We start from the raw sequence: 13,225 nt of genomic DNA, 5'->3' as shown, positions 1-13,225 counted from the left end.
GTCTTGCCCAAGATCATACAGCTAAAAAGTGGATTTGAACCCAGGAAGTTTGATTCTGGAGACCGGGCACTCGTCAACTATGCTGCAGCCTCTGTGAGTCTTGATTTTTCATCTATAAAATAGAGCTACTGAAGTGAGTTCTTTCTTGCCTGATTCTATAAATAAAAATAACATAGAAGGAAAAATAGGTTCATAAGCCCTTCACTTTTTTGTAGTACACTCACAGAGAAGATGGGTATACAAGTCGCTCATTAATAAGCCACTTGCTAAGAGAAACACATTTTCCCCCTAGGCTCTTCTAGGGTATCATTTATTGCAGTAGTGCAATGTCACACCTGAAAATTGTCATTACAGCTGGTGTACTTTGGTGGTGGACTTGTGGCTAATCTGAATGGAAATCTCTTAGGATTTATCCTGAGTAGGGAATGAACCACAGTGTGATATAATATCAGAGAGGAAGAAAACCCAGGCTGCAACTATACTAAATGCTTTTACTAACTTGGCTTTTGTCAAAAATCAAAACACATTTTTGTCATAAGCTTCAGAAGATACGAAAACTTTGGCAACCAAACTTCACACCCTTGAGTAACTTGCACTAACTTGAGCAACTTGGCAATAACTGTAATAGACTTATCTCCATGTATCAGAAACTGGAGAAATTTAGCAGTAATTTGTTCTAAATGATCTTATAATCTGCTTGTGCAGAAAACCTCAAGGTTGTGAGTATCTGCATTCCTCTTCTTAATATTTTACTGTTTGCAACAGTGACAGTGTATCTGTTTTCCTTTCTGAGAGGATTATCTTCTATCAAAAACAATAAAGTAGGTTAACTTATATCAGTGACTTTTCAAGTTGCAAGTTGCAAACCCACTAGGGAGTAGATTATAGAATCCAAATAGTAGGTTGTAACCATAAATAATTAATTAGAATTGAAAATAAAAGAGTATATCATATTCACTAAGTATATATATTGTTTCAAGAGTTTTGTTCATATTTTAGATCTAGTCACAAAAGTTCAAAATCCATCAGTTTTGAGTGTTTACAGAACACAGGCTTTAAACAGTTTGGTTCTTCACAATATTATCTTCTGCATAACTAGTTAATGTCTAAAAGATTCTCAATGATTAGTGACTGAAAAAGATTTGGAGGGGAACCTCATATTCAAATGTGTCTCTGATGCAGCTTAAAAACTAAGGAAAGAAATATGGTCTTCCACTTTATTCTTCAACTCTATAAATTTTAAGAGATAGGTAGGTAGGTAGATAGCACTTGCAAAGATACAGAGCCTCAGATTTTACATATATTCATTGCACGTGGTCCCTTTTTACTGTATGCTTTGAGTTATAAGTAAAAGTTAGCTCAACTCAAGCTAGCTTAAATGGTAATAGGAGATATGGCAGACTTCTTGGCAGTTTGATGTAGAGGTTGACATTTTTACTGTGTCATCAGGTTTCTAGCTCAATTTATATGTGGTTTTCTTGCTCTACCATCTTTTAGGTCTTCTTCATCCAAAGACATCTTTCCTTTTTGTATATGAAATGACTGGGTTTTATAAGCCTCACAATGACAAACCACAAAATCTAACATAAGAGAAAATACTCAGTGATTTATGGCACTATTCTAAATATGTTACTCATTTCATGAAAATTACAATTCTCTGAAGTCTGGATTTTGATAATTGTATTCCCATGCTTCCATCTGTCTCCTGTATTTTCTGTGAATTATATCTAGATACTTGATTACATCCAGGTTCAATTTTTGGTAAGAATAGTTCATAGACAGTATTGTAAGATTCTTCTATCAGGAGATGCATTATGTCTGATTGTCTCCATTTTGTGATGTTAGAAGCCACTGATGAACATTGCCTAAGTCCATAAATGATAATCCAATTTTATCTTTACTTCCATATTTCTTAGCTGTTGAATTATCCCAGTTCAACTATTTAGATTCCAAGAAGCACTGTTTTTACAAGATAAATGCTTGATTTTTTTCCTTTGATTTAACTATTTTCTGAATACTTGATTCTCCAGCAATCTCCAAAGATGACCAGTGATATTTTTAAAAATATCTTTCTGAGCTCATGGATTTAAAAATATTGTATGTGTATCAATTCATTGCAGTTTTCTCATTGGTGGTCAATGTGTTCTGTCTTTGGCCAGTGGAATCTCTTTAAGTTTGTTCCTAAGTCTTTTGATATGACCTTTGTAGTCTTTAGTAGCTTATTTGCTTTCTGGTATAACAAGATGTTCTGGGCTCATCTTGGACATTGCCTGCTATAGACATAGAGCTTGCCATTTCTCCAGTAAATCTTGGTTTCTCTTGGTAGCAAATGATTTTTAAAGACCACTATTTGAATACTAAGAGTGCCTATTGCTAACGGGTTGATTATTTTTTCCTAGTCCTTTTTAAAAAATGCATCATGACTTCATATTGATACTTCCTACTTAATTTTATACATTTTACATCTGTTTCTGTTTTAATAGGGCCCAAATTGGTTTTCAGTGATTTCAACATAATCTCATTTGTTTTTTTCCTACAATGCACACACTAGACTGAATAAATTAACACTATCAATAAGAATATGATTACTAGAAAGAGTTTAAAGGGTATTTTTATTTTTCCTATTCATTTTGACCTTAGCATATATCCCACCAAAAATATACAGTCCAATTCCTGTCTCTAAAGTCACTTGAAAGTAGTTTCTGTCTATGTATTATGCACTGAAGTCAATATGCACTGAAGTCAATACACAATTAAGTTCATTGGTTTAATTCCCCTTTTACTTTGGGGGAATTAAAAATTTTTTTAATAATTTAAAATATTAAGAGGTCTCAAATTCAAATCTACAAATGAAGATATACTCAGAGAACTCTGGCCTCTATTCTGATTCCCTCCAACCCATCACCTCTCTACCCCTATAGATAACCATTTAAAAAAATTATAATTCATGCTTCCATTTTTAAAAATAATTTATTTTTTAAACTTTTTTGGGGGTGGTAATTTGATTTATCTATTTATTTTACTTTTTTTTTTTGTAATGGAGCTGCTGGGAACTGAATCCAGGACCTTGTGCATGCTAAGTGTGCACTCTACCACTGAGCTATACCGTCCCCCTTCATGCTTCCATTTTTTAATATAAGCAAATATGTATAAATTGTCATATCCTCCCATCTTAGATATAAATGTTAGCATCCTGGAGCTAACAGAAAATTTCACTGTCAAATTAGACTTACTAATAATTTCAAGGATATAAATAACCAAAAGCTCAGGCAAGTCAGAAAGAAAGCTAGTTCATTCTATATGGCTATCTTGGTGTTTCCTTTCTGCGTAAGAGACTTTCTCTGGCCAGTGATAGATGATGTCTTTTAGTGAGATTTGTGGCTGATCTCACATAGTAAGAGAAGGGTTGCCCATTCCCATTTTATATTTAGATTAGTTAAGGCCTTATATGCCATTTCTCCCTTGGCCATGCCTTATAAATCCATAGATTCCAGGGACAATCTTGCTAAGAGAATTCCACAGATAAGGACTCACCTGATAGCACATATCCTTAGCCTAAAGAAGTCAGTTATCAGCATGTTTACAAAAATATTAAGACTGGGACACCTGTCTTTTTTTCTTTCCTGGAGTATGTTCCCTTGGTAATCAGAGAGAAACAAATTTCAGCCAGCAGCTTTAATAAGGAGCAAGAATTCCCTCTACAGAATACCTTAACAATGACCATACTGCTTCATAAGTCTTTTACCAATTCAGTTACTCTTTTCCCCTTGTTTATCCACAGTTATTTGAACTTTTAAAATAATGTGCTGAATTAAGAATTTAACTTGAGTGTATAATTTTTCTAAGGCCAAATACATTGCCTTCTCCGGCCAATTTGTTTCCATAAGTGTTATATCTGTTGGGAGATTTAATTCAACTTCCCTAAATATTTTCTTATCCTGGGAAATTATTGTTTACATAAATCTTCCTTTTTATTTAATTGTATAAATAAATTTACAAATTCTTTGTTATACCATATAGCTGTAGAAGAGAGATTAAAGTAACATTTGACACATCGTGTATTTGTTAATATTATGGGATCATTCTGTTCTCAATAGAAATGTCTTCTCCTATACCACATTCCCCTTTATAAGGGTGGTGACTAGAGTCCATTGTTCAGTAAATTCTGGGTCCCATTTGGTTTATTCCAGGTGTTATGGTACAGGTTTTTACAGATGTCATGTAACATTTACCCGTGCTAGGTAAGACATAGGTTGCTTTGGTATCCAAACCTCCATACCTGCTGAGTGCAAGAACCCAGGTAGCTAGCTCAGGAATCTGATTAAGGCATCTGCCTTAGCATTCCAGTCTCCTTTCTGAGCTGGGAACTGGATTTTTTTGTGAACATCCACACGATCCACTTTAATTCTTCTTAATTCCCACAGGGGTTTTCTTAATTGAGTGCCACGTAAGGATATTCCTCCATTGCCTAACGATCTAGGACCCATTTGTGGTTGACTACAACCCAGAGTCTATGAATATCCAAATGCTCCTCTGAGATCAGGAGCCTAATTCTCCGGCTGCTAAACTGGCAGCTCTCAACTCTGCCAAATTTGCAGACTTGCCTCCCCTCAAGGTTATTTATATCAGTAAGGCACATAGCTGCCAATTTCCAAACAGTAATGTGGTCCTCAAGGCAGGAACTCCCATTAGTGAACCAGGCAGCTGCTTCTTGGCTGGGAAAGAATCACAGGGCTTGGACCACTGAGCACTGTGGGGAAGGGAGATCCTTGGAGGGCTCTCTCACTGGCTCTGTGAGCAACTTGCTCTCATATTCAGTACACTTCCCCTGAACTTCCCACCTAGTGTATTCTTCCACGTAGCATTTCCTCCTGGTCAGTGAGATTTGCTGTGCTGCCTTTTCTCTGTTCAATGTCTCTCTGGTGTCATTCAAGGCAGGATTGATATCCAGCCTCAAAATTATTTGATACCCTTCTGTGGTGGTAGGAGCCGGGTGGCCATTTGACCAATACCCAGAAACAAACTAGCATCTGTCTTTCAAATGGGCTCATTAAGAGCAGCTGCCTCAGTAATTTTTCAAGTCCAAACCCAAGAGGTCTTTGCTGAGTAGCCCTGTTTAATTTCTCCCAAAGGCTTCACATCTGCATATATTCTAGGAGGTGAATATTATATAATCTGAGAAGTTGGATCACGAGGTCATAGTTGGGCTCCCTGTGCCACCATCCTCCGCAAATCTTTTTTTTATGCTTACCACCCCACCTAAAATAAAATTTATTTTTGATGACTTTGTGACAGGAGCTAACAGTATTCTAACAGGAACAATGTGATTTTGCCAAAACTCAAATAGTCCTAGCTGTGCTCTTCTTGCTTGTTGAAAGTGTCTGTTAGAGACAGTAACTTACTCCCCACAGTTTGAGGAATGTCTCAGGTTACTCCAGGAATTTCTTATGTTGGGCTGGACTTGAATTTTAGCTGGATTTATCAGCCATCCTCTATTTGTCATAAAGGTGACTATGGTTCTTAATTCTTCTTGACCTTTTTCCTCTGAGGAGTCAATTAACATAATAGCATCAATGTAGTGCGTTAACTTGTTCTTTATGGTTCTTTAGTACAAGTCCTGACTCACTAGATTATGGTAATATGTCAGGGAATTTACTGTATTTCTCTGGCTCTGGCAATACCGTAAATTTACACTGATTTCCATTCCATAAAAATGCAAACTGTGTCTAGCTAGAGTGTGAATTTAGGATTGATAAGAAGGCATTACGTTAGATATTAGGTTAGATGCATAATGGCATCCCAGGCCCCTTTGGCCTGTTGCACTTCTTACATAGTTTTCACCGTATTAGGTGTAACTGAAGCAATCAGAGGAACCACCTTGTTTCATCCTTGACAGTCTGTTGCCTACCTTCAGGAACCTTATGCCTTATATAGTAGCTAGGACTGTTAAAAAGGGGGTCAATGGGAATCAAAACTCCCGTCTTAACCTTTTCCTTAATTTGAACAGTGATCTATTGTTGCCCTCCTGGAATTCTGTATTGCTTAGTATTAATGACTGCGGAGAATTTAGGCAATTCCAAAGGTTCTCATTTAGCACGGCTAATTAAAACTGGGTGAGGGGTAGACTTAGACAATATCCCCTGTGAAAAGGGCAGAGGCAACAGGCCTTGTGTTTTCAGCTACAGGACTTAACACCAAAGGGGGCTATATTTTAGTCAATAAACATCTCCATTTTATATTCAGATTTTTACATTTCTTATGTGACATTTTCCAGGGACATATGCCCCACAAATCCAAATCTAGGATTTTATTTTAATCATAAGCAATCTTAAGCCAACCAAATATATCCTGCCAAAAGCATTCCATTGACAAGGAATATCTTGCTAGCAAATATCATTATTTCACCAGATTTGTCATAATCTGGTTTACAAGGAGATTTGACTGGGTCACTTTCTTTTTACCTAGGCCATCCCCATAGAAAAGAAGGAAATAGATTGCTGTTCTGCTGCTTAACTATTTACTTCATAAAGACTTGTATTTTTGCCAGAATATCTTTGGACTATAATCCTAGGAATAGTATTTTCTGAGTCAAAGGTCAAACACATATGCCATATACAATTTTGCTAGAAAGTACAGAATCATGTGCCATAGAGAAATTTGCATTTCCACCTTTAAAGTATGATAGTTCCTGTTATGAGACAGCTTCTCTACCAGAGTATGTTATCATGCTTTCAAGATTTAGCTATTCTGAGAGGCAAGAAATGTTATCTCAGATGATTTGCTCTTATGTTGTTATAATCTTTTTGGACATCATCTTGCTTATATATCAGAATTTGACAACATTGATTGTTCCCTCCTGGATATCCCTCACTTATCTTGGGAATGTCACTTTCTCAGTTCTCCTCCTAATTTTTCTTGGCTTGTTCCTTCTCTTTTCAGACTTTAACAATGGAATTTGCCAAGGCTCAATCTTCAGACCTTTTCTTTTTATATATTTTCTCCTTTGGTCACTTCAGTCAGTATCATGATTTAAAATACATTATATGTGCTAATGATTCCCAAAGGTATATCTTCATCCTCCTAATGTGTGCATGAATGTATACAGCTCTTCATATTGCCACTAAGTTGTCAAATGAGCATCTCATATTTGCATGTCTAAAACTAAACTCTTTTTAGCCACCATACCTGATACTCCCCAAATTTGTCTTATCTTAAATGGCAAGTCTTTCTGCAGTTCAGGATGAAAAGTTATCATTTGACCCAAATCCAATTCATTGACAAATCTAATCATCTCCTCTTTTGAAATATATCCAGAATCTCACCACTTCTTTTTTTTTTTTTAATTGAGGTACAGTCAATTACAATGTGTCAATTTTTGGTGTACAGCACAACGTCCCAGTCATGCATATACATACATATATTCATTTTCATATTCACCACTTCTTAACACCTTCATTACTACCACTGTAGCCCAAACCACTATCATCTTTCCTGGATTGTTGCAATTTTGCAACCCTGAATTATTACTGTCGTCTTTGAAAAGAACGAGTCTCCCTGCTGTTCCCCTTGCCCTGCTCCCTTGTATCCTCACCCCATACCTGTTCTCTAAACAGAAGGCAGGTTCTACTTTTTAAAAACAATATAATTTGGGTAAAATTTACAAAAAATAAAATGTATAATTTGATTACTTTAAAACATCTCCTGTGCCTGTCTGTAGCCAATCCCTGCTCCCACCCTCATACGCAAGCAACAACTAGTTTATTTTCTTTCCGTACAGTTTTGCCTTTCCTAGAACTTTCATATAATTATAATTATATACTGTAGTTCCAATCTTTTCTGTCTGGGGTCTGTCACTGGCACAATGTTTTTGAAATATATCTGTGTTGTTGCATGTCCGTAGTTTGTTCCTTTTTATTGCTCAGAAATATTCCATTGTATGGATATACTGTAATTTCTTTATTGATTCACCTATTGGTAGACATTTGAGTTGCTTCCAGATGCTGGCTATTTTGCATAAAGGTGCTATGAACATTTGTATATGAGTATTTTTGCAAACATGTTATTAATTCTCTTTGGTAAATATCTGAGAGCGAAATTACTGGATCATGTGGTAACTATATGTTGTCCTTCTAAGAAAATGATAAATTATTTGCAAAGTGGCTTTACCATTTTATAGTACTAACAATACATGACAATTTTAGTTGTTTCACATTTTCACCAACCTTGGTATTGTCAGTCTTTTAAATTTTAAACCTTCAAGTATGGGTAGGCTGGTTTCTCAAGTGTGATTTTAAATTTTATTTCTTGGCTGACCAATAATTTTGATTTGTGTTTTCATGTGCTTACTGGCCATTCATGTATTTTATTTTGTGAAGTGTCTATTCAAATATTTTGCCAATTTTTGTTTGTCTTTTTATAATTCAGCTGTTTTGAAAAATATATTCTGGATACGAGTCCTTAGACAAATATATGTATTGCAAGTAATTTCTCCCAGTCTATGGCTTGGCTTGCCTTTTCATTTTCTTAAACATATCTTTCAAAGAGTAAATGCTTTGTAACTTTTACTCTTCGAATTCACAATATAATATACAACTAGAATACATTATTTTACTCTTCTATCCATAAAACATTGTTTTTATTTTTGCTTCTATTAGTCAATTATATTTTATAAATTTTTTAAAAATAGAGAATAGTAAGTTTTTTTGTATCTACTCACACACTTACCACTTCTAGCACTGTTCACTCTTTTGAATTTTAAAGGTGTTTTTTCCCCCTCTCTGGCATCATTTTCTTCTGCTTCAAGAACTTCCTCTAATATTTACTAGAGTATAGGTCTGCTGAGATGAATTCTCATAGAATTTCTTTTCTGAGAAGTCTTTATCTTACTTTAATTTTTGAAAGATAGTTTCACTGGTCATGGAATTCTCAGTTGACTTTTACTTTCAGTGTTACAAAGATACGACCGCACTTCCTTCTTATTTATGCATATTCTAATACAGTGTGCTATATTCTTTTTTCCTTTGTTTGTAATCTTTTTTTAATTTGCTCACTCACTTTTGCGATTTTCCTCTTATCACAGGGTTTTGGCAATGTGTTTATGATGTGCCATGGTACGGATTTCTTGGTATTTATGTTAACTGGGGTTTTGTTAGCTTCTTGGATCTCTGAGTTGTAGTTTTAATAAAACTTGGAAAACTTTTAGCCATTAATTTTAAAAAATACTTTTTTCTGTTCTATTTTCTCCTCAGTCAAGCCTGCTTAATTTAGTTACATAAGTCATTGAGATTCCAGTCATTTCTTTTCCAGTCTTTTCTTCTCTGTGCCTTATTTAAGAGTGTCTTCACATCCACTGAACCTTCCTTTGCGGTGTCTAGTCTGCTGTCAACCCCATCAGGTTAAATTTTCATTCTGGATATTATAATAGTTACCTATTGATGAATATAAAATTACTCCCCAAATTAGCATCTTAAAACATTATTTATTATCTCTTAATTCCTATGGGTTAGGAATTTGGGAATGGCTTAACTGGGTGGTTCTGACTCCAGGTCTCCCATGAGATTATAGTCAAGCTCTTTATAGGGTCTGCAGTCTCATCAGAAGGCTTGACTAGGGGATGATGTGCTTTCAAGCTCACTCAACTGGCTGTTGACACCCAGTTCCATACCACATGAACCTCTCCACAGGGCTGCCTTGTGACATGGCTGCTGACTTCCTCCACAGCAAGCAATCTTGGAGAGCAAGAGAGCAAGTGTGCACGCCCAAGACAGAATGCAGTCCTTTTATAGCCTACTGTCAGAAGTGACATCCCATTACTACCATTTTGATCCTTTTGAAACTTTAAAAATCTCTCCTTGTGCTAAGTTCTAGAAATTGCTTTCAGGCCAACAGCCACAGTAGTTACAGGCTCACTTTGTTTCCCTTTTCTTGTACTGCTTGTTGTCTAATATCTGACAGTGGTGGTTTCATGTAATTTATTCAGTTTTTCTATTTGTTTATGGCAGGACCCATAGCAAGTCCCATAGGAGTTACCACATTCATGGGTAGAAACAGACTTTCAGGTACTGTTAGGTCATGCCACACCTGTGCTCAGCAATACGAAAGGCTTGCCATCTCAATCATTTATTTCTCAGACCTCATGTGTAATTAGTCTTCCTCTCATAGTCTCCATTCCAGCTTCATCAACTCCACTGTTATCCAAATATGATTAGCACTGTCTTGCTGCAAGATCTTTGTTCTCACTAGTAATGCTATCTAAAACACACATTTCCCTGGATGTCTGTGGGACTAGTTTCCTCATCTGAATTTAAACGTCTGCTTAACACACAGGCTTTCTCTGACTGTGTCATATAAAATAGCAACTTCTTGCTCATTCTTTATTTTGCTTACTCTGATTTACTTTTGTTTTAGCACTTATTGCCACCTAGCATATTAAACATATTTTAATGTATGTATATTCCCCTCATTCAAGTATGACCTCCAAGTGAGATATTCCTCAGGATCATGCCTGACAAAGTAGGAACTTGACATATTTCTTGAATAATTGAACATGTAGCAGATAGAAACTTTGCTTTTATAACAGGGGTAAAGAAATATTACATTTCATTATTTATCTAAAACAGATAATCTATTCCCAGACCACACGTACCTTGTTGACAGGATACTCTGTATCAATCATGTTTCAAGTGTCTTTTCACTTTTCCTGGGATGCTTTAAGAATTCTGGGAGTCTTGCTTAGTGCAAAATATTTTTGGAAGGAAGGGTCCTCTCTTCTTTCATCTACACTGGTTACCATTATTAATTTTATAGTACAAACCACAATATTCCCTTGAACTCATGACTCCACTGCTTCTTGTCCAAGTTTGGACACAGAAATCTTTTATTCTCTTTGTGGTCATTCTCCTCAAATTTCCATCCCACCCAGTCAAAGGCTCTGTCACATCCCAGGGCTCTGCATAGGAGTGAGGCATGAGTTCTCTACCTCCATACAAAATCTTTTAATTCCCTAAATCTCTCTCTATAGTTCTCATTCAGAAAACTCTCCAAGCACTCCCTTTTTTACAAATTGAACACTTCAGTGCCTCTGAGCCTAGTCTTACCTATCTTTCCATACACACACACACACACAACTGGATGTGTTGATTGAATTCTAGGTTCCTGGTAACTTCTGCTTTAGGCCCTGCAGTGCAAGAGTGAAGAAGTTCAAAACTGTATCATATAGCCTGACCATATTTTGGTTAGTGGGGAAGGAAATTACCACATTTTTTTTTTCAGTTTTCTCTCACAGAGTGGACAAATCTAAATTAGTGTCCAATAGAGTAATTTGCCCAAACATGAGTGAATTAAATCGTTTTTCTTAGAACATGCCCACATCCCATCCAACCTTCAATGTTCTTGTTCTGTTGCTAGTAAACTCTCTTCCCCCAAATTTTGTAAGCTTTATTTCTGTATATCTTTCTTACTGCATTTTATCATTTTTGCATTTTGATTTATCTATTCAGTTATCTCTCAACTAAACTGTGAGCTTCTTGGGAACGTGATTAGTGCCTAATTTGCTTTTTCCCCACTGCAGTATAAGCTAAATGCTTTGTTTCAATAGGCCCTAGAAATAATTTTGAATAAATGAAAATAATTTAATTAATGATGATCTGTTTCCTAATGAAGATTTTAGTGCAATAGCTACAACAAATATCATAATAAGGCTAAAGGCTGGTTGTAAGTTAAGAGTTGCTGAAAATACTTCCCCTAGACTTACTCAAATAATGAGAAGATAAACGGAGAGTTTCCCTCCATTAATAACACTCTCATAATGTTTTAAAAGAACAAACAATATTAAGAGAAGTAAGCATTGCTTATATTGACTATATAGTGGCCCTCTCAGAGTTAAGCTGTGTGATATTAGTCTTGCCACCTTGTTCTGACCATATATTTGCCACACTGATCTGATATCATTACCAATAAATGAACACAACCAAGGACAGTAAACATTATCAATCATAAACTTTCTAGTAAATAATGAAACTTAATGCCTTAACCTTGCTGAGATATATTAAGATATAAATAATGTTCAAAATGTATTTTTGTTTTAAATTTTTTAAAATGAAGGCAGTCTTGATCCTAATTCTTATTGCAGCATGCTGTTGAGTCCCTGCATGCTGCTCTTTACCAAACAGGTATTTGACTCAATTATTTAATTTTTTAACATTTTTCAATTCTGCAGGGATGTGACCATTTGTTAGAGAGGGTGGTAATTCTTCCTGTCCTATAAAAACTTTGTTTGAGTGTTTTTTTTCTTTTTTACCATGTGTTTACAATAAAATTGGTGCAGTAAAATTTCTAATAGGTATTACAGAAAATGGAATATATTGGTTATACTAGTAAATATTTCTAATTACTAGAGTTTCAGATAAAGTTTTATCGTGAAAGAATTACATTTAAGTGGTTGTGAAGTTGGAGTAAACTTTTTCTGGAGCATGTGCAGAAAATTCTAGAAGAATTTTATTTCAAAAGATGAGAAAGAAAGCTGGATGCCAGAGGCCCTTTTGCTAGTCAATAATTAGAATAGGTTAGAACTGTTGAATAATGTTCAGCATCAAATCTTGTGTTCCATGGGACATGTAGATTGGTATGTGTAAATCAGAGAGGTTTGATGTTCTGTAAAAAAAAATTCTACACTAAAGTCCCGTAGTTTGAGTCAGAACTGGAGCATATTTGTTACTCTAGATTTTATTTAAAACTGTATGTAGACTCAGGAAGAAAAAGCAAGTATGTGACATGGAAAGAAAGACCTTTTATCTAGAAGCCTAAAATAATTTAAAGTTATCTTGTATTTTTTGGGAATATTGGGAGTCCTTCAGAAATATTTTCCAAGTTAAAAGTGATCAACTAATAATTTCAAGTTGGCTTCAGAAGAGTAAACAAGAGTGAATGGGCTTTATAGCTCAGATGTATTTGTGTGCAAATTATGACAATTCCTTCTGTATATCTTCCTCTTTAAGTACATAGTATAAAGCTGCAAATCATGAATAGGCATTTAGTATTGAATGTATTCTATCCAAATATGAAAATATGTCTCTGTTCTCTAAGTTTTTATAAAAAATGTTACCATATTATAGCCTCCCTCCAACTCAGATTCACATAGGACAAAAAAATCAATTGGGTGCTTTGAAATGACCTGTTTTTCTTTCTCTGAGCTCATGGCTTCATATAAACATAGGTTGCAAGACTT

The 13,225-nt window shown here is 35.3% G+C and overlaps 1 protein-coding gene across 9 annotated transcripts in view; it reads left to right on the top strand.

The window, feature by feature from the left end:
* The first annotated feature begins 1 nt into the window (after nt 1).
* LOC105087070 (UPF0462 protein C4orf33 homolog) overlaps nt 2-13,225 on the top strand; it is a 47,585-nt gene continuing 34,361 nt past the window's right edge. For all 9 annotated transcript variants that reach the window (XR_010384768.1, XR_010384824.1, XR_004141224.2 and 6 more), the window contains exon 1: nt 2-93. Coding sequence is in view for 4 of the 9 variants with exons in the window: in XM_031466142.2 (XP_031322002.1) it covers nt 80-93 (14 nt within the window). In the remaining 5 variants the exon portion in view is untranslated. The remainder of the gene's footprint in view (nt 94-13,225) is intronic.

The sequence above is a fragment of the Camelus dromedarius genome, chromosome 1 (genome assembly GCF_036321535.1).
Source record: "Camelus dromedarius isolate mCamDro1 chromosome 1, mCamDro1.pat, whole genome shotgun sequence".
NCBI classification, from domain to species: domain Eukaryota; kingdom Metazoa; phylum Chordata; class Mammalia; order Artiodactyla; family Camelidae; genus Camelus; species Camelus dromedarius.
Note: the sequence above shows the minus strand (reverse complement) of the source record. Positions and strands in the feature narration are given on the sequence as shown.